General features: G+C 40.6%; 1 protein-coding gene across 1 annotated transcript in view; it reads left to right on the top strand.

Annotated features, from left to right (window-relative positions):
• adcy8 (adenylate cyclase 8 (brain)) overlaps positions 1-21,183 on the top strand; it is a 123,658-nt gene that overhangs the window by 79,446 nt on the left and 23,029 nt on the right. The window contains 4 exon segments of the mRNA XM_072363297.1: positions 10,086-10,186; positions 11,616-11,817; positions 15,961-16,050; positions 17,151-17,323. Of these exon segments, the coding sequence (XP_072219398.1) occupies positions 10,086-10,186; positions 11,616-11,817; positions 15,961-16,050; positions 17,151-17,323 (566 nt within the window).

Raw genomic sequence — 21,183 nt, 5'->3', positions numbered from 1 at the left:
AAAACATGCTGAAACTCCAGATTGTTTCAGGTAGAAGAAGCGTCTAAAACATGCTGAATCTCCAGATTCTTTCAGGTAGAAGAAGCGTCTAAAACATGCTGAAACTCCAGATTATTTCAGGTGGAAGAAGCGTCTAAAACATGCTGAAACTCCAGATTCTTTCAGGTAGAAGAAGCGTCTAAAACATGCTGAAACTCCAGACTCTTTCAGGTAGAAGAAGCGTCTAAAACATGCTGAAACTCCAGATTCTTTCAGGTAGAAGAAGCGTCTAAAACATGCTGAAACTCCAGATTCTTTCAGGTAGAAGAAGCGTCTTAAACATGCTGAAACTCCAGATTGTTTCAGGTAGAAGAAGCGTCTAAAACATGCTGAAACTCCAGATTCTTTCAGGTAGAAGAAGCGTCTAAAACATGCTGAAACTCCAGATTCTTTCAGGTAGAAGAAGCGTCTAAAACATGCTGAAACTCCAGATTGTTTCAGGTAGAAGAAGCGTCTAAAACATGCTGAAACTCCAGATTCTTTCAGGTAGAAGAAGCGTCTAAAACATGCTGAAAGTCCAGATTCTTTCAGGTAGAAGAAGCGTCTAAAACATGCTGAAACTCCAGATTCTTTCAGGTAGAAGAAGCGTCTAAAACATGCTGAAACTCCAGATTCTTTCAGGTAGAAGAAGCGTCTAAAACATGCTGAAAGTCCAGATTCTTTCAGGTAGAAGAAGCGTCTAATACATGCTGAAACTCCAGATTCTTTCAGGTAGAAGAAGCGTCTAAAACATGCTGAAACTCCAGATTCTTTCAGGTAGAAGAAGCGTCTAAAACATGCTGAAACTCCAGATTGTTTCAGGTAGAAGAAGCGTCTAAAACATGCTGAAACTCCAGATTCTTTCAGGTAGAAGAAGCGTCTAAAACATGCTGAAACTCCAGATTCTTTCAGGTAGAAGAAGCGTCTAAAACATGCTGAAACTCCAGATTCTTTCAGGTAGAAGAAGCGTCTAAAACATGCTGAAACTCCAGATTCTTTCCGGTAGAAGAAGCGTCTAAAACATGCTGAAACTCCAGATTGTTTCAGGTAGAAGAAGCGTCTAAAACATGCTGAAACTCCAGATTCTTTCAGGTAGAAGAAGCGTCTAAAACATGCTGAAACTCCAGATTCTTTCAGGTAGAAGAAGCGTCTAAAACATGCTGAAACTCCAGATTCTTTCAGGTAGAAGAAGCGTCTAAAACATGCTGAAACTCCAGATTCTTTCAGGTAGAAGAAGCGTCTAAAACGTGCTGAAACTCCAGATTCTTTCAGGTAGAAGAAGCGTCTAAAACATGCTGAAAGTCCAGACTCTTTCAGGTAGAAGAAGCGTCTAAAACATGCTGAAACTCCAGATTCTTTCAGGTAGAAGAAGCGTCTAAAATATGCTGAAACTCCAGATTGTTTCAGGTAGAAGAAGCGTCTAAAACATGCTGAAACTCCAGATTCTTTCAGGTAGAAGAAGCATCTAAAACATGCTGAAACTCCAGATTCTTTCAGGTAGAAGAAGCGTCTAAAACATGCTGAAACTCCAGATTCTTTCAGGTAGAAGAAGTGTCTAAAACATGCTGAAACTCCAGATTCTTTCAGGTAGAAGAAGCATCTAAAACATGCTGAAACTCCAGATTCTTTCAGGTAGAAGAAGCGTCTAAAACATGCTGAAACTCCAGATTCTTTCAGGTAGAAGAAGCGTCTAAAACATGCTGAAACTCCAGATTCTTTCAGGTAGAAGAAGCGTCTAAAACATGCTGAAACTCCAGATTCTTTCAGGTAGAAGAAGCATCTAAAATATGCTGAAACTCCAGATTCTTTCAGGTAGAAGAAGCGTCTAAAACATGCTGAAACTCCAGATTCTTTCAGGTAGAAGAAGCGTCTAAAACGTGCTGAAACTCCAGATTCTTTCAGGTAGAAGAAGCGTCTAAAACATGCTGAAACTCCAGATTCTTTCAGGTAGAAGAAGCGTCTAAAACATGCTGAAACTCCAGATTCACAAATCATGTTATTTAGTGGATAAATGTGATATTTTTGTGTCGTTTGCATCCCAAAAGCAATTCCCTGGTTCGTAGAATGAATCCGGAGGTGAATCCTTTTTATATGGCAGCAGCTACGACCTGGTTCTTCCTCCTCAGGGTGGAAACTTCATCACTTCATGAATACAAAGTGCTTCCATTTGCTATCTTTCGGCGCCAGTCGGTGTCAGAGTTCATGGAAGAAGTGGAGCCAAATGCAGGCAGGAGCACGGCAGAACTGGGAGATTGTAACGGACTTCCAGAGCAGGCAATGCATAGCAGAGAATCCAAGTAAAAAGCAAGACCGATGAAAATATAAATCCAAATACCAGGAAACAAGACGAGGGGAATGGAAACAGGTGAGAGCTAATCAGCAACAGGGACCAGGTGTAACACAGGAAGTAAACAGGATGCAAAGTAACTAAGGAGCATCAAGTAAACGAGTCACGACTGTCGGATGTCTCTCTCTCTGAGATCTTGTTGCAGACTGAGCGTCTTACTTCTACTCTTCCAAGTAACATTACTTTATCAATTAAGACATTTCAGAATCTATTCAGAATCTGTCTAAGATTTGACCAGAAAGACACTTTTCTAGAGACTGGGTTGAATAATGATTGAAGATGCTTCTTTTTTACAGAGACTGTAATGATCCCCCGTCACCACGACAACCCCCCCATCTTTAAACCGCAGCATAAAACTGTGACTTGTTGTGGAAAGCACAGAGAAACTCATATATCATATATGTCATATAAACACTCACAGTGAATTATCCAAACCATTATTTGATCGTAGTAATGGTGAAAATATTGTCTTTTACAGGCGACACTTGTATCCACACCAGCTGCGATTATTTCTAACCTGAGAAATATTTCAGCATCCACAAACTGAACGATTTGCAAACATGCATAACTTGCTCTGTAATCCTATAATTGGATGAAATACGTTACATTTGTGCCTTTCGTCCTGTGTGCTTGTTGGTATTTGGCTTCCGAACCGAAACAATTTTGTGAATCCTGAAATATGTGTGGATCATTTAACACATTTGTGGTTTTCCTCTGTTGGTTATAAACAATTAAGTCCAACAAAAACTTGTTAAAACTTGAACGATGAGGGTTGGCTCGAGCTGCAGATCTCTAATTACACAGTTACGACACATCCCGCATGCAGAGATAATGGGGCTCTACGCTCCACAGATGTGAGCTGATATATTTAGAAATAAACTGATAATGAGGGCCACATGTCATTGCCATAACTCGACCTCGCAGCACTTTAATTTAAAGTGGCTGATTGCACAAAAAGCTGCACGGTTGTCTCCATTATAATGAAACTCGTGTGTTTCCTGAGTCTGTTTGAGATATGCTAATAATTTGACACGCAGGCCACACGTTTTCATTCGTATGCATGAGATGTTTTGTTGAGTTCAAGTTCAACTCGAGTTCAGCTCTCCCTCAAAAAACCCACTTAATTCACGTTCATTTACTTCTCTGTTGGGGTTCTGTTTATTAAGCAGGCCGAACTTTTTTTGATCCTAGATTTTAATTAGTTCACAGCTCATTTACTCTAATCTTGTTGTCTTGTTCAGCTCAACTTCATTTTCAAATTAATTGAATGTTTCTCAACTTCATGTTCATGTGTAAAATAAATTGCACTTAACGGTTGTCCCTCTTTTCTTCTTGTATATTAAACAAATAATTCTTAAAGCGACTTTAGGAGCAGTACATTCCACTTTTTTGGGGTATTTAGAGGGTTAACTGATACAAATGAGCTCAAACCATGCATTTTGTGCCACTGGATGCAGTGTAATTGCTGCTAACTTGACCCTAGCTTGCATGTTTCACACCTGAAACCTGATCATTATGAATGAAAAATGTCTTAATTGCAGTCGTCTGTCATCTGCAGGTGGTTGTGATCAGACTTTTATTTCAGTGTAATTTTGCCTGTGAAAGTCAGAGCAGATCTGAGAGAAGGAAAAACATCCATTAATCGAGATTGGTGCGAGAACATCAATTCATACGGAGCCTGAAAATGAATTTTTAACGATCCAAGAGAGCGTGATGGATTCCTTGTTTTAACGTGTTGAAATAAAGGCGATGAGGTGAGACGTTCAATTGGCCAGAGCCAGGGAGATTGTATTGAATTTCTAAATATGTCCATCACTGCACATCTCTAATAATCACATTAATGGTTCTATAGGTCTCAGACACCATGCCGTGTGGCTGCTTTTACTTGTCAGTGATGCTGGAGCGATAATGTCAATGGCTCTGAGAAAATTACTCTCAGCCTCACGTATGACCCATGTCACTCTTACCTTAAGTGCTTCTCTTCAGTGAATGACATGTGTCCTCTATTATGGACAGGAATTCATTTTAAAAATCTACTTTTGTGTTACTTGTAATGTTCTCAAAACTGGATTACACACCGTGACAAAGCAGTTGTGATTAAAAGGTGCTTTGCACCTGCTCCAGAGTTTTATCTTTTTGTAAAAATAGTGAAACTTAATAAAGTCAAATATATTTTAAATAAAGCCGCTCATTCACATCCACTGCTGCAGTTTTAAATCTGCGTTATTTACGGCAGATTTTACGTTTCACAGACCAACGAGAAACGCAACTTTTTAATCATAACGCTTTTAAGGATGTTTCCTGTGCCATGTCTGTGGTTGTGTCTGAAATCACTCACTCATTTCCTACTCCCCACGTAAGGAAATAAATGTAGTGCACTATATAGTGAGCTCAACAGAAAAATCTTTCGGACACTCTCGGACATTATCGAACAGTTTCCAACATTTTCGGACACTTTCGGACATTTTCGGACACTCTCGGACATTTTCGGACACTTTCGGACATTTTCGGACACTCGGACAGTTTCGAACATTTTCGGACACTTTCGAACATTTTCGGACACTTTCGAACATTTTCGGACACTTTCGGACATTTTCGGACACTAACTCTCGGCGCCGGTACTTACGTCATCGCTGTTGTACAATTAAAATGTACCACATTAACCTCGTCTCACACAATATTACTGCATTTTTGTTAAATTAGAGGCTTTTGATTACTGTCCTGTAATTTTCATTTTTGTATTTTCTTTACTATTTAATCATATTTACATGTTTTATTCTCTTGGCTCTTTAGTAACAGCAAGTTACAGTGTAACCTACTGGAATGTTTGATTATATGCTGCTCGATTTACACTTTTTTTTAACAATGAAAGTAGGAAGCCATTTAAATTGCCTTGTTTGGAAATCTGTAATGAAATAAAAATGGAATAAACTGGCTTCGTGACTGTCGTACCGCTCCACAACTCATGAATTTGTCTCGCGCATGTCATCCAACGGCTAACTACGAGCAATTCACCGAAAAAAAACCCAACTTTACTCACTCCCAACCGGCTGCGAAGGCGAAATGTTGCATGATGGGATATGTTGCTCCGGTTCGTGACCATCGGATGTTCACTTCATTTCGCAGTGAATTGTGGGATACATTCAGTGCAATATATAATGAACATTAATACATTAGGAGGCCACTACAAAATGGCGTGTCACTATATCGTGGTTAGGGAGTGGTTTCGGACGCAGTCAGTGTGTTTGATGCCTGTTCCATTGCAATAAATAACATCGATGTTGCCTTTAGCTCAGGCGGTGGAGCCTTTCACTTCCTGGTCCCATCCTCCCGAGATAACAGTTTTTCTTGTCATACTTAATATCTCTGAAATGAATCTGGTGCCTTTGGTGAAAGGACATTCAAAGCACTTCAGTGTGATGATCTCACTCTCACAAACCCTGACGATGAAGGTCGTTTATTCATTTTCTTTCTCTTATTCCGGTCTGAAAAGCTGACAAAGTTTTTGCTCTTTTATTGAAAAATTACAGAGAGTTTTAAAGGGCTCTTGCAAACTTTCAAGCATCAGCGTAAAAGCCAAGAATATGTAATTAAGCAGTTGACTGAGAAGTGGGCATTAGCAAATGCAGTGGATGAGATTCTGAAAACAAAGTTATGGCAGCTTGTGACCTTCAATTCATTTCTGCTTAAGGAAGCCGAGCGTGTCGGGAAGTGATGAAGTGGCAAATTAAAGTCTGAGGAGACCCTTGTGAAGAGAGAACCTTTTGTCATTTTCCAATAGTGCTTATTAATGTCTTAAAGGGTTTTCTTGGTGGAGGGTATAATGCATAATAAACTTAATTCACGGACATTTATGGTTGGAAATAAAAGATTGATTTAATTTTTGCATGTTTCGGACATTTTGCAGTTTTTTGTCTTCGCTTTAACGCTCATGAGTTCAGTCTTCATTCATTTAATGTGTTTTAATTTACTTTCCTTTCTCCAATCACAACCGTGCACATCAGTTTCTGCTTATACTCTGTGCATAATTACAAGCTTTGTCACCACTAACATCAGTGCACAGTGCGAGAGTGAATGGGATATGCATGACTTGCTCTGAGCTGTCTGTCTGATGGCAAATGTTGCATTTTGGTCTTCCCCTTTACTTCCTCTCCCTTAATTTTCTTTTGTGTATGTAATGAATGTAACTGTGTCTGTTCTTTTTCATTTGGAACTTGAATGAAACAAAAAGGGGGACAAGCAGGTTCATTCTATGTGCATGTGCTTTCCCTCTAGACTCTGGCTGCCCTAACGAGAAATTCGATAAATCTGCTTCCAAACCATCTCGCACAAGCTTTGCATGTCCACTCTGGTCCTGAGGAAATTAACAAGCGAATAGAGAGCGCCATCGACTTACGGAGTGGCGATAAGTTGAGAAGAGAGCATATCAAGCCTTTCTCACTGATGTTTAAAGACTCCAGCCTGGAAGAGAAGGTAGCTGGGGTTTTAGACAGTTAATTGTTTTTTTTTTTCCCCTTTCTCTCTCCTTCATCATATCTACTTTTAGAGGAAAATTTCCAGAAGCAAAACAACAACCAGCTATTTTTTTGTGTCACATCATGAGTAAGCTAAAGGCACTTGTGTATTACGAAAAGTGCCTTTTTTAAAATTTATTTATGAGTTACTGTGATATGAGACAAACTTGAGGAAGTTTGTGAAATTTTTGGGGTCAATAATGAGATAAAAACATGCTAATTATCTCTGTTCAGTCTCCTAGAGTACGGAGTCTCAAGTGTGCCACGACAGTAATCCTAAATGTTGGACTCGTACAGTCATTTATAAGCTTTATATTGTGTTACATTGAAATAAAGACTATTAGATTCGGTGGAAATCACTAAAAAACTGGGGCTTTTATGGGGCCTAACGCTGCTTACTGCATGAAAATGTCCAGACGGAGAAGAACGTGGATCTTATTTTGAAAAATGCAAGAAGAGGGTCCTTCCTGTTCCTCTCTGCTGTGCTTCAGCTCTGCCTCAAAAGCCCCTCTCAGTAGGAGAGGCTGTGGTGTAACCATAGCAACCGTATAAGTGACGGTAATTAACCATAGCAACCGTATAAGTGACGGTAATTGACACCAGTTTCACCCTCATCCCGGCTCTCGTTGACACCCCAGTTGGAGCCAGAGGAGCTTGCTTTTTTTTTTTTTGGCGTTAACTGTCAGAGAATAACCAGTTTCAGCTGGTTTAAAAACTAATTGTGTTTAAAAGTTGTTTTACTTTAATGGGTTAAGTCAAGCAGCTTCTCTCCGGTTTCAGATTTAAAGTTTTAAGATAGTTATATAAAATGTTGTGAAACTTCAGAAGGACACAGTGGGACACTTTGGACTCCTTACTTATTTATGTTAATAAAAAATCCGACTGACAAATAAAAACACCATTTTTCTAGATGCCATTTAAACTTTCTGTATAGCTGCAGCTATTATTCTCTGATATTAAACTGACTTTAATCATGACTCATGTTAGCTCTGTTGAGCATAGACGAGTCAGATGTTTGGCAATGCTGACTTGTTGACCCCTTCAGTTTACTCATGACCAAAGGTCCATGCCATGGACCCGTTAGAGTTTTGCAGAACTGTGGAAAAAGTTGACATGTTCAACTTTTTTTTTTCTTCTTCTTGTTCTTTTTTATCATCGTACACTGCTTTCACTAAAGAAAAAAACAAATCTGAGCTGTTTTTTCAAACTTATGGCTTCCATATCCCAAAACGACTTCATGTCCTACCTTGAAACTTTAGGTTTAACGTGTATTATTAAAGTGCAAAACATTAAAACCTGGAGCACATTTTTAATTTAAAAAAAAAAATCCCTAAACAATTAGCATTTGGCTCAATCTTAAAGATATTTAGGGGGAAATAAGCAGAGATTTAAGGGGTTAATTAGCTGTCTTTTAGGCTTTTTGGGCCAGGAGCTAGTCTATATGAAAACAATATAAGTGGGTTTATTTACAACTGCCAAAGGCATGTGGGAAACAAGCTGTTTCCATAGCAACACTCTCCTGCACATTAGCTTACAGCATAATTTTCATTTATAACTTAATGTCGGTAAGCCCACAGGTAATTTTATCGTTATTATGAAGAGTCAAGTGATACTTTTAAGGTACTGAAGTCATAGTTAGAAGGTGTGCCTAAATATTCTTTTTCTTTGCTGAATGCAGTGCACTTTCGTAGCTTTTAGTCCCTTTTCTCCCCATTTTTTCCCCCACCCTTTCAGTTTATCTACATATTGGCTCTCCTCTACCCACGTTTGTGTTTCCCCTTAGATCCCACTGCCATCTGAAATTTAAGATCCTTATTTTTACATTGATTTATTTTCTCTTTAAACCTTTTTCAGTAACTGTGCGGTGATTTGCTGTCAGCCTCCCTCATCTTTTTTCTTTTTTTTTTTTAAAAAGTTGTGACAAAACGTGAAGCATCCTCTCTTGCTAATTTCCCAGCACCCTTTGAGAAAGAGACAGCGAGGTTGGGAGAGCAGGGGTCACTTGGATGAAATTTTTTAAGATTGACATAAGTCTGGGAGTTAGGTCCAGACGAGAGAATCATTTTCAGTGCACCATTTTCCTCTGAAAATGCTAACGCCCAGATGCTAATATGCTAATAAACACTTCTCGCCAACAATAAATAGCTTGGTTCAGTTATGTAAAAGTTTTTCTTGCAGGAGGAAAATGGTCAAGTAATATTTTAGTTGAATTTACTATGCCTTATATGCTTGTTATGTTGGTAAGAAAAGATATAGTATAGACCTACAGCTGGAGGTAATTAGCATAGCTTAGCTCAAATGCAGGGAGTTGGGGGCATCAGCTAGCTTGGTACATTCAAAAATGGACAAACTGCCTCTATATTTTAGTTAAATCCATAAAAACATACCTATCAATCTTCACAACTAATGCCTGTAATAAAAGCAAATGTTTAAATATTCATTTGTTGAAATCTTGACCAATTTTTGGAACATCTTGAAATTGAATCTAGCCTTAGCTTATTTGCACGTGTTGATTGATTAACTTGGTCTCACGCAAATAAAGTCACACAGTTAAGTAATATAATTAAAAACTAAACAGAAAGCACTAGCATTGAAGATAATGTTCACGAAATTAACATTTAGGTAAAACATTAAGAGAAGCTGCAAAACATTGCTTCTCAAATGTTAACATTTCAAATACTTTAACTCGAGAGTTGCTACATTTATCTAAACAAAATAGAAGAAAAGTCTTCGGAAGTATCATAATTTAAAACTGGACCTGAAAACAGACATTATCATGTGTATGTATGTACCAATGATGTCTTTTTTAGCCCTTTTTTTATTTTCTATTATGGAGTAGTTGTTAGCATCAAATCCAAATCCAATTCAGATTTGAGAAAGCTTTTTACGTCTCGCCTCACAGCTTATTCTGATGCAGCGTTCTCCGTTTGTGTTTAAGCTAATAGCTAAAAGCTCACAGCTAACACTGTGCTTGTCAGCTTCGCACCTTTCCCAGGACCCCACAGCTAACCCACCAGCTCCTGTCTCTCTCTAACGCTTGTGGTTGAACCGTTGCATGCTGCATCTGTGGCAGTGCATCTGTTTGTTTGGTGCATTTTGATTCGTTCAGTCTTTTTTGTTCGTCTGAAAACTTGTTTCTCCATCTTCCCCTCACCTCCTGTCCCCCGTTTTTCTTTTCTTTGTCTTCTTCTTCTTTCATTGTGCAGTACTCGCAGATGAGGGATGAGGTTTTCAAGTCCAACCTGGTTTGCGCCTTCATTGTGCTCGTCTTCATCACAACCATCCAAAGCCTGCTTCCCTCTGCCAGGTAAGAGAAAGGAGACAATAACTATGCATTCAACTTGCAGGTTTAGGTGTTTTACACGCAACATTGCACCTTGATTCCTTTCTTTTTCAGCCGCTTATGTGTTTGGGATCATTGTCCTCTTGTATGATCGATGTTAAACCAGGGCCTTTTCAGACAGACGGCCTCACATTTGACTCTAGAATACTTTGGTATCCAGAGGAGTTCATGGTGGACTCAATGACTGCAAGGTGCCCAGGTCCTGTGGCTGCAGAACCAGCCCAGATCATCAGCCCTCCACCACCGTGCTTGACAGCTGGTATGAGGTGTTTGTGCTGATATGCTGTGTTTGGTTTCCTCCAAACGTGCTGCTGTGCATTAGGACCAAACATCTCCACTTTGCTCTGGTCTGTCCAAAGGACATTGTTCCAGAAGTCTTGAGCTTTGTTCAGATGCAGCTTTGCAAACCTAAGCTGTGCTGCCATGTTCTTTTTAGAGAGAAGAGGCTTTCTCCTGCAGCCCTTCCAAACAAGCCATCCTTGTTCAGTCTTTTTCTAATTGTGCTGTCATGACCTTTAACCTTTAACATGCTAACTGAGGCCTGTAGAGTCTGAGATGTAGCTCTGGGCTTTTTCACCTTGGGGTGACCTTTAACCTTTAACATGCTAACTGAGGCCTGCAGAGTCTGAGATGTAGCTCTGGGCTTTTTCACCTTGGGGTGACCTTTAACCTTTAACATGCTAACTGAGGCCTGTAGAGTCTGAGATGTAGCTCTGGGCTTCTTCACCTTGGGGTGACCTTTAACCTTTAGCATGCTAACTGAGGCCTGTAGAGTCTGAGATGTAGCTCTGGGCTTCTTCACCTTGGGGTGAACTTGCTGGGACGTCCACTCCTGGGAAGATTGACAGCTGTCCTGAATGTTTTCCACTTGTGAATAATCTTTCTCTCTGTAGAATGATGGACTCCAGATAGTTTGGAAATGGCCTTATAACCCTTCCCAGATTGATGGGCAGCAACAGTTGCTTCTCTAAGATCATTGCTGATGTCTTTCCTCCTTGGCATCGTGTTAACACACACCTGAATGTGTTGTGGAGGAAACACCTCCCATTGAAAGTCTCTAATGGGGAATTTATTACCAGGAACAGCATAGAAACATATTACACGGCAGCATACGTTGAATTACCAAAGACAGTAGATTGTGGTATTCTCTTATACTTTCTGGTGAGGTTGTTGACTTTACCGGAGAGCAAACCTAACCCTAAACAGTATCTGGCATGAGCAGTGGTAAGGAACTGCTCCCTCCCACCAATGCTGACAAAACTTCTGCTTTTATAGAGGTGCTCACACTTCCTGATGATGCGTAATTGTTGAGCAGCTGTTGGGGGAGGGGGGGGGGGGGGGGGGATTCAGTCCTTTGTTCTAACTGCATATTTATATTCTTGTGTTTTTGTAGAATGGTAACCATGGTGATCCAGTTCTCAGTCCTCATCATCCTCCATTCCTGCCTGGTCCTAGTTACGACAGCAGAAGACTACAAGTGTCTGCCTCTGGTCCTGAGAAAAGCCTGCTGCTGGATCAACGAAACCTACGCAGCGCGAAACGTCATCATCTTCGTCTCAATCCTCATCAACTTCCTGGCAGCCATGATCAACATCGTGAGTTCATTCTTTGCTCCCCATTTATCATCAATAATACAGGATCAATGACTTTGTTATGACTGATATGAGCTTCAGTAGTAGGTAGCTACTGGAAAACAGTCTTTTCCAGATTAGATTAATCTTTGTGAACTGTAAGATTGTAGTTGTCCAAATGTCTTCTTAACAGCCTTTTTAAAGCCTTTTTATTGGCTCCTCATGATCGAAATGAAGCATATTGTCAGATTGATGTGTGAGCAGGAGCAATAAAACTCTAACTCTACAAAGTTTCTGACTGGAACAAGCCTGATCTGTAGCAAACCAAAGCATCTGAGTCACAGCAGCGGATCCAGACTCAGCTGGGACCGGATCACTTTGATCCAAGATTCTTGCATACCAACTCATTTTGCTTTATAAATGCCCTGAATTTGTAAAAATGGATCACAAAGGTTCCCAGCTGGTTCCAAATACAGATAAAGCTGTTTTTGATGTATTTTTTGCATGAAAACATTGCAAATTAATTAAATTTAACTGAATAATACTTAACTGAATAATATATTTAGCTGCGATTACAGCCACATCATTCGCTAAGCTTCTGCAAAGTCTCAAGACTAAATCCCGCCCAGAGTTGCATTGATTTTTCTTCTGCTGATGGTGGGTAGAGTCGATCCACAGCGTAACGCTTCTCCGGCACATCCCAAAGATTCTGGACTCTGTGTCCATGGGTTAAAATGATTTCTCCCTGAACCCTTCATTCCCACTCTGAGCCCAATGGATCCTAACTTTGTGTCACGAACGGTGGACCCAGATGCAGTTCTTTAAGTTCACAAAAAGGTTTATTCCAAACAAAACAGAGAGCAAAAGGCAAGAACAGAAAGCCGGATTCAAAGATACTTAAACGTTGAACAAAAACCAAGACTATGAAAAACAAAACAAGGCTATGATTAACTGTGATAAGACTATGGCTTTGAGGCAGGAAACCAGGCTTAACTCTCAATGGCTGTGGCACGAAGGGTTGGTGAGGATTCTGCAATGGGTGAAAGGAAACCAGGAGACTAAATACTGTGGAGGGAGTGATAAGTGAATGCGGTGCAGCTGTGAACCATGAAGCAGGTGAAACTAGGTGGCAGAGGAACAACATGACCAGAACATAACCTGAAAACCAGACTATTAAAACATAAACTGTGACACTTTGTTATCTTAGAACATGTTTGTGGAGGAAAGAGGAAGAACATCTGTTGACTCTGCTCATTCGGTGCATACAGGAAGTCAGGTGACCCCATGTTTACACGTGCATGATGCTGCTAAACGTAGATCTGACCAACTGAAGTAACCACAGATCAAAGCGCTGCCTTCGCAGGTTTGACGCAAAGCATGATGGGAGCAGCACATCATGCACTGCTCTCATCCCTCTGGAGTAAATGTGGCCGCATCACGCCCCACGACCTTCTTCCATTGCTCCAAAGTCCCATTTTTTCAGTTCACCTCACTGAATTTGTTTTTTCTTAAAGCTACACAGCTGTTTAGTCCCAAATTCTTGACTTCTTCTTGCATAGAGTGTGTGGAAATGTTCTTAATTTCCTCCTTCCACCATTGTTTTCTTAGATTTAAAACATTCAAGATGCTCTTCTGACCACATTTTCTCCTCAGAGTCCTCATGGTTCACCTCTATCCTGCAAGGTTTTAATGATAATTTGGACATTTCTTAACACAATTCCAGGAGTTTAAGCAGTCTTATTAGCTGTTTTGTTTTCTTAATGCAGACCAATAAGCTGACCTTGACTAAAAAGAGGAACATTTTTTCCACGACCACAGCTCATGACTTCAAACTTGGCCGTTTAGGGAGTGAGAAGCTGCTGAAAGCATTGATTAATCACTGCAGATCTTACCTATTTGCCTAATTAAATCCACGTGGAGACACTTTAGTGTATTTTTACACTATGATGAATGATTTTGTGAAAGGAGTTGGTATTGAGTGGCTGTTGCTCTCCTGCACCAAAATATTGAATTCATATGGTTTCACTGGGGCAGAAATGTGCGTCTGTCATGCAGAAAGCTGAATCTTGACACGTTTACCTAAAAATCAAAGCTGCAAATATCCGACACAAACATCTTGATTGATCAAATTGAGGTTGGATGAAAATTCCTGTTGAAAAGTTTAATTGCAGATGATCCAGAACGCGGCGGTGCGTCTGGTCTTCGATCGGCCTAAAAGAACACGTCACCCCTCTGATCACTTTCCAATACCCTGTAAAAGAATCACTGTTATGACGTCGTTTTGTTGAGAAAGTTACTATTTCTGGCTGAAGGCAAGAATACAAAAGGGAAGCTTTTTCTGTTGCTAAGTTAGCATAAAGAGGCTCAGATCAGCTAAGTTACAGGAGACAGTGATCATTTAGGGACGACTCACTGCTTTATATAAGTCAGGGAATGTTTTGTGTTGGACAAGAAACAACGACGATCCTGTATCTGCTCTCTCATCCCAAGCAGCACGCTCATATTTAACTGTCCCATAAATACTCTCATGAACAGTAATTCATGTTATATGAACACACGTCACCCCTCTGTTCATTGAGCTCCTCTGGCTGCCCTTAGCATCAGGTTCAAGTCCCTGATGTTAGCTACAAAGAGCTTAATGGAACGGCTCCCATCTACTTGAATGCTCTTGCAAAGGCTTCTGTCCCAACTGGGTCCCTCCGTTGGTCCCAGGATTGTCGTCTAGCAGCTCCTACACCACGCCTAAGACAATCCAAACTCTGTTCATGTGTCGTCCCACGATGGTGGAATGACCTACCGAGCGCTACCAGAACAGGGGCGTCCCTGTCTATCTTCAAGAAGCTCCTGAAAACCCAGCTCTTCAGAGAGCATCTCCTATCCCAGCACTTACCTTGTACTTCCCTCCCCCCTCTATCTCTGCCCTTTATCTTTCTGCTCTTCCTTCTATGCCTGCACCCTATCTCTACTCTGTCCCCTCTGACAGAGTCGGACTCCTGGGTTCCTTCTATGTAGCTTATTGTTAGCTTTTTATAAAGCTGTTATATCTTCATTTGTAAGTCACTTTGGATAAAAGCGTCTGATAAATACAGAAACAGAAACATGAATGAATCAGTAAACCAACAAACAAGCAAATAAATACATAACTACAGTAAATAAACGTCAAGACAGCATCAATGACGGCCCCACACTGGATGTCGACCCCGTTTCCCTCTATGAACGTCTTGAGTTTTATTGCTCCACCACCATTTTGGTGGTTTTTAAACTTTAGACACCATGATGCAGATGTAGCTCACTTATCTGCACGTTAACCAATGAAGCTGGAGGAGATTAATGAAAATTAATTGCAATTAATGACTCGTCTTTATCTTAATTTCCTACCGATGTTAGTGTAACATTAGTTCATTAAGCAGTTAAACAATAACAGGAAAAGGTATAAAATGGTGATGGAGTCTATTACAAAGTTGCCACTAACTGATAATCAGTATTTAACTCCTATTGACAGCTCTAATTTTCTTTGTAACGACTTTAATTAATCGATATGAATTGATTTCTGTATTTTAGGGTTAATGGAACATTCAACTGTAAAAAAAACTTTAATTTTTCTTCAAAACTGCATCAGCCTCCACTTTCTGTCCAAAACAGGATTAAATGCTACAGATGCATTTGTCCAAATCCAACAGAAAGGCACATAGGTGTCAAACTCTGTAATTATATTTGGCCCGCGAGGCAATTTCAAATTAATATTAGAGCTGGCCCGCCAGTATTATACGGCGGCAGCGCCGTAACACCGCATTCACCGCTTATACTACAAATCCCATGATGCTCTGCTGTTGTTTTGACCTCACTTCAGCCTCAAACCACAGCTGTCACTGTTACCTACCAAAAAATGGCCAAAAGAAAAGCAGAAAATAGAACTTTTCTGGACAGGTGGGAGACAGAATATCTGTTTATGTAAAAGACAAACCTGTTTGTCTTGTTTGTGGAGCCAAGTGTCAGTAACTAAGGAGTCGGACTCCTGGGTTCCTTCTATGTAGCTTATTGTTAGCTTTTTATAGCTGTTATATCTTCATTTGTAAGTCGCTTTGGATAAAATCGTCTGATAAATACAGAAACATGAACATAATTCTGCACGACAACAATAATCAACTCCTTGTTGGTCTCCCGCAGCTGTGGTGCGACTTCGATAAGTCCAACACCTTCAGGAACCAGACGTACAACGAGTCGGCCTCCATCCCAGACATCTGCTTCTACCCAGAGGTACCGACAAAATGAGGTGTCTGAATTCCACAGTCAGCTCCATCTGTTGTGTTTTTTCACTCCTGTGACAGCGGCAAAATGATGAATTAAACATCCTCGACAGCTGCTGGCGCCCAGAGGGAGGTCTCGCCTCGGACAACGGCGACTGATGGAGCCGCCTGGGCGCCACGCAGAAAATATCCATTCTGTTATTTTGCTCACACAATATGCAGCTGATTGATGGAGTCAATAAGGGAGCCACATTTTTAGAGCTCCGAGCTTTGGTTGAGTCATGTATTGTTGCGTGTATTCATCACAAACTTATTTCCTCCCGAGGGTTTGAGAGGCTTTTGTGTGCAAATAAGCTCCTTTTTTTAGCTACATTCAGAAGAGTTTTTCGTCTTTTTAGCTGCAGCAGAACCAGAAAAGAATGCTTTGATACAGCGGGCTGTCAGATATTGGATTTAATATTTTATAAAGGGGGAACTTCAGCATCTTCAAACATAAACGTCAGTCAGTTAATGACTGTTGAGTTTGTGATAATGTGGCTGGAGGAGCAGATGATTACATTCTGATGTCATGTGGGCTCAGACAGCAAATTAATGGCAGAAAGATGGTGTCACAAACCGCTGAGTTTCAAAGATGTGGGCAACGACTAAGATGTGCATGAGTTGCATTTGGGGGGGTAGGATGTTACTTTTTGGAAAGAAAAGTCTCGATATCTTGCAGAGTTTCATGTATCCAGGCAACAGTCCGATAACCCAAACAGAAACAGGCTGTAAATAAGCAGCAAGTGCAGCTCATTGGTTTGCAGGCTGTTGATTGAAGGTTTGAAACCTAATTTTCACCGTGTGTCCGTCAGCTTTCTGGCATTAATGGAGCAAGAAAATGGAGCTGAAAATGGTTGAAATCAGACTAGATTAAAACTTATATATATATATCTCGTCTTCCTGTAATGTCTGGTGGGAAAAACATCATATGGGCTTTGTGTTTCCATGAGAAGATCATCTCTTTTGAGTAGGAGTCAGATGTTACGCAGCCCAGTGCCCATCAGTGGTATTGCACTGTGAGGCGCCTCATTGCCAGATGAAGTTAACCAAAGCTTTCTGTCCCTCTCCCAGTATTTTGTGTTCACAGGAGTCCTGGCCATGGTGACTTGTGCCGTGTTCCTGCGGCTGAACTCTGTGCTGAAGCTGGCCGTGCTGCTGCTGATGATCGCCATCTACTCGCTGCTGACGGAGGCTTTCTACACGTCACTGTTTGTTCGCTACGACACCGTCCACCACAACACGGAGTGAGTGATTTTCCAAAGTCTCACTCTCCATTTGCCTACATCTCAGTCCTGGTTTATACTCCTCCATAACGTCTTCAGTGAGCATTCGGTAGGGTGGCTGTGTGGCTTCAGGGGTTAAAGCCGAATCCTTGCTTTTTCTTCTGGTCGCAGTTAACAACAGTAACCGATGGCAACCGAGGTGGAGCAGCTGTATTTGCAGCTGGAGCTCTTCAATATTGAAGAACAAAGAAGAACAAATGCTTAAATTGCAACGGGTGAATTTACAACCCGGATGAACAAATGCACTTTAGATCATTTCGAAAGTCAACGAGCTTCTTCGCCGTGTTCAGCCATTAAGACCAGAGAAGAAAAAGCAAGAAACAGCCATTAAGACCAGAGAAGAAAAAGCAAGAAACAGCCTTTAAGACCAGAGAAGAAAAAGCCAGAAACAGCCTTTAAGACCAGAGAAGAAAAAGCAAGAAACAGCCATTAAGACCAGAGAAGAAAAAGCAAGAAACAGCCATTAAGACCAGAGAAGAAAAAGCAAGAAACAGCCATTAAGACCAGAGAAGAAAAAGCAAGAAACAGCCATTAAGACCAGAGAAGAAAAAGCAAGAAACAGCCATTAAGACCAGAGAAGAAAAAGCAAGAAACAGCCATTAAGACCAGAGAAGAAAAAGCAAGAAACAGCCATTAAGACCAGAGAAGAAAAAGCCAGAAACAGCCATTAAGACCAGAGAAGAAAAAGCAAGAAACAGCCATTAAGACCAGAGAAGAAAAAGCAAGAAACAGCCATTAAGACCAGAGAAGAAAAAGCAAGAAACAGCCATTAAGACCAGAGAAGAAAAAGCAAGAAACAGCCATTAAGACCAGAGAAGAAAAAGCCAGAAACAGCCATTAAGACCAGAGAAGAAAAAGCCAGAAACAGCCATTAAGACCAGAGAAGAAAAAGCAAGAAACAGCCATTAAGACCAGAGAAGAAAAAGCAAGAAACAGCCATTAAGACCAGAGAAGAAAAATTACGTTCTGAGCGACCAATCACAGCGTCTACGTGACGTGTCGTGAGAGTTTTTTGGAGGTGCACGTCAGGCTACGGCGGAGGGGTCGACGACCTCGAAATGACGGAGAAGCATAAACTAGGCTTAACCGGGGGCTCACACCAACAGCAACCACAGACGCTCACAACCCGCCGCTTGTACTTCTTCTGCCGCCGGAAGCGGCCAAAGGGGCGGGGCTTATATGTATAGCAACTAGCATATATACATATAATAACCCATCCATACATCGGATCCCTCTGTCACCATGGATCGTACTCTGGGCCTTCTTTGTGTTTCTTTGTGTTTGCGCTCTGCCGTTTTCCACTTTTTTCCACCTTTTTTTCCCGCCTTTTTTCCGCCTTCGGAATCCAGATCGGCCCTAATTGGCTGTCGTCGCGTCGCGTCACTGCTCATTTGCATAAAGTTGAGCCTTTCTCAACTCTTGAAGCTCATGAAGCTCACAACGCTGGCCGCTCACGCCGCTTTTGGTGTGAGCCCCCGGTAAGAATAAACTACGCTTAAAACTCCACGTGAAGCTCGTTCATCTGACTGGATCCTGTAAGATTTATCATCAATGAAGGCTGAGTTGAAACCAACTCCTCACTTCTTCATGCATTTTCCCAATTCCACGAAGGAGCTCCTCACATGACACACCTTCTGCAGATGAACTCATCTCGGAGAGGCTCTCTGAGATAGCACAGTGACATTTACTGGGACCGTGTTTGAGGCCACCCAGAGAAAATAACCGTGGCAAGAATAACCCTCAGAGCAAAGGTTTCCACACAGATCATCACCACAGGGAGCTGATGGGAGTCAGATTAATTTCTTAAAGCCCCTCTGAGAAATTAGATAAAAGGTCAACATGAAGGAGGACCTCAGGAGGAGAAGAGCTGTTTCATGTCTCATGTCCAATGAAAGTTTCAAACTCAAGTCACTGCGCTTTTCTTCTTCATGGTATTTATTTTTTGGTGAGTAAATGTCACACTGTGGCTCTGAGATTTTTCTTCCTCTTATCAGTGAACATAACACTTGCCAACAAACATGTCTCCAGTGAAGAAGTAAAGAAGAGTAAAATCTAGTTATAGGTTATCAGGGAAAAAGGTTGCTGAGCTGGGCTGGAAATGTGGCAGAAAACAGACAATCTGCAGAGATGCTTATCAGTGGACCTTCGACTTCAACACAGTGGGCCAAAATGTTAAATTGAACAAAGCAAAATTAACCTTTTAATATGGAATCCAACAAGTTTTGATTTAACAATAATAAGAATACTGAAGAAGCAAGGCTTATATAACTTTAAAGTCCAGGGGTGCAAAACTGAGTTGCTAATAATAATAAAAACATATCAATGGCATATTAAATTAAATAAAAATTGAATGCCTCCTTTCTGTTTGCAGCCTTCTGAGGTAAATGTCAAAATTAGCTTCTTACAAAGGCTAATAAATGTGAAAATAAAATAACATAAACCTCTTTTCATCTCCTTTACTTTCTGGCTCCTTTGAGCTGTGTCCAGGTCCTTATATTTGTCTTATATAGTGTCGTCTAATATTGTAGTCCTTAGTTACTCCTTAGTTACTCCTTAGTTACTGACAGGTTGGCTCCACAAACAAGACAAACAGGTCTGTCTTTTACATAAATAGATATTCTGTCTCCCACCTGTCCAGAAAAGTTCTATTTTCTGCCTTTTGGCCATTTTTGGTAGGTAACAGTGACAGCTGTGGTTTGAGGCTGAAGTGAGGTCAAACAGCAGAGCATTATGGGATTTGTAGTATAAGCTGTGAATGCGGTGTTACGGCGCTGCCGCTGTATAATACTGGCTATAATACAGCTCTAATATTAATTTGAAATTGCCTCGCGGGCCAAATATAATTACAGAGTTTGACACCTATGTGCCTTTCTGTTGGATTTGGACAAATACATCTGTAGCATTTAATCCTGTTTTGGATTTCCAGCGACAGAAAGTGGAGGCTGATGCAGTTTTGAAGAAAAATAAAAGTTTTTTTTACAGTTGAATGTTCCATTAACCCTAAAATACAGAAATTAATTCATATCGATTAATTAAAGTCGTTACAAAGAAAATTAGAGCTGTCAATAGGAGTTAAATACTGATTATCAGTTAGTGGCAACTTTGTAATAGACTCCATCACCATTTTATACCTTTTCCTGTTATTGTTTAACTGCTTAATGAACTAATCTTACACTAACATCGGTAGGAAATTAAGATAAAGACGAGTCATTAATTTTCATTAATCTCCTCCAGCTTCATTGGTTAACGTGCAGATAAGTGAGCTACATCTGCATCATGGTGTCTAAAGTTTAAAAACCACCAAAATGGTGGTGGAGCGATAAAACTCAAGACGTTCATGGAGGGAAACGGGGTCGACATCCAGTGTGGGGCCATCATTGATGCTGTCTTGAGGTTTATTTACCGTAGTTATGTATTTATTTGCTCGTTTGTTGGTTTACTGATTTATTCATTCATGTTTAATATACAATATCTCTTCTCTCTGGGAGCCCGGTGAAGATGGCAGCATTAAACATAAAAAATAGACATGGCCATGTGAACTAAAACTCCTTAAAAGCATGGAAAGAGAGGAGCTGTAGCATTTTGAAGCTCATTAAGGGGCATAAATGGATAAGGTGTTTTTACTCAGCTCCAGGTGCACCCTGGGAATGATTTAAAAGAGTTTTGGGAGTAGATCTGCCATCATACCACCACATTTAGTCTTTTAATCATACTTCTGACAGTTTTAGGCACGAAAACTACTTGGTTAGGTTAAGGTAAACATAATTTGGATAGAAATCATCTGACATAAACACCACTCAGTCACTCGTTTCCCATAAACG

This window comes from Leuresthes tenuis, unplaced genomic scaffold, assembly GCF_036924035.1.
Source record: "Leuresthes tenuis unplaced genomic scaffold, fLeuTen1.0.hap1 SCAF_14, whole genome shotgun sequence".
NCBI lineage: Eukaryota > Metazoa > Chordata > Actinopteri > Atheriniformes > Atherinopsidae > Leuresthes > Leuresthes tenuis.
Note: the sequence above shows the minus strand (reverse complement) of the source record. Positions and strands in the feature narration are given on the sequence as shown.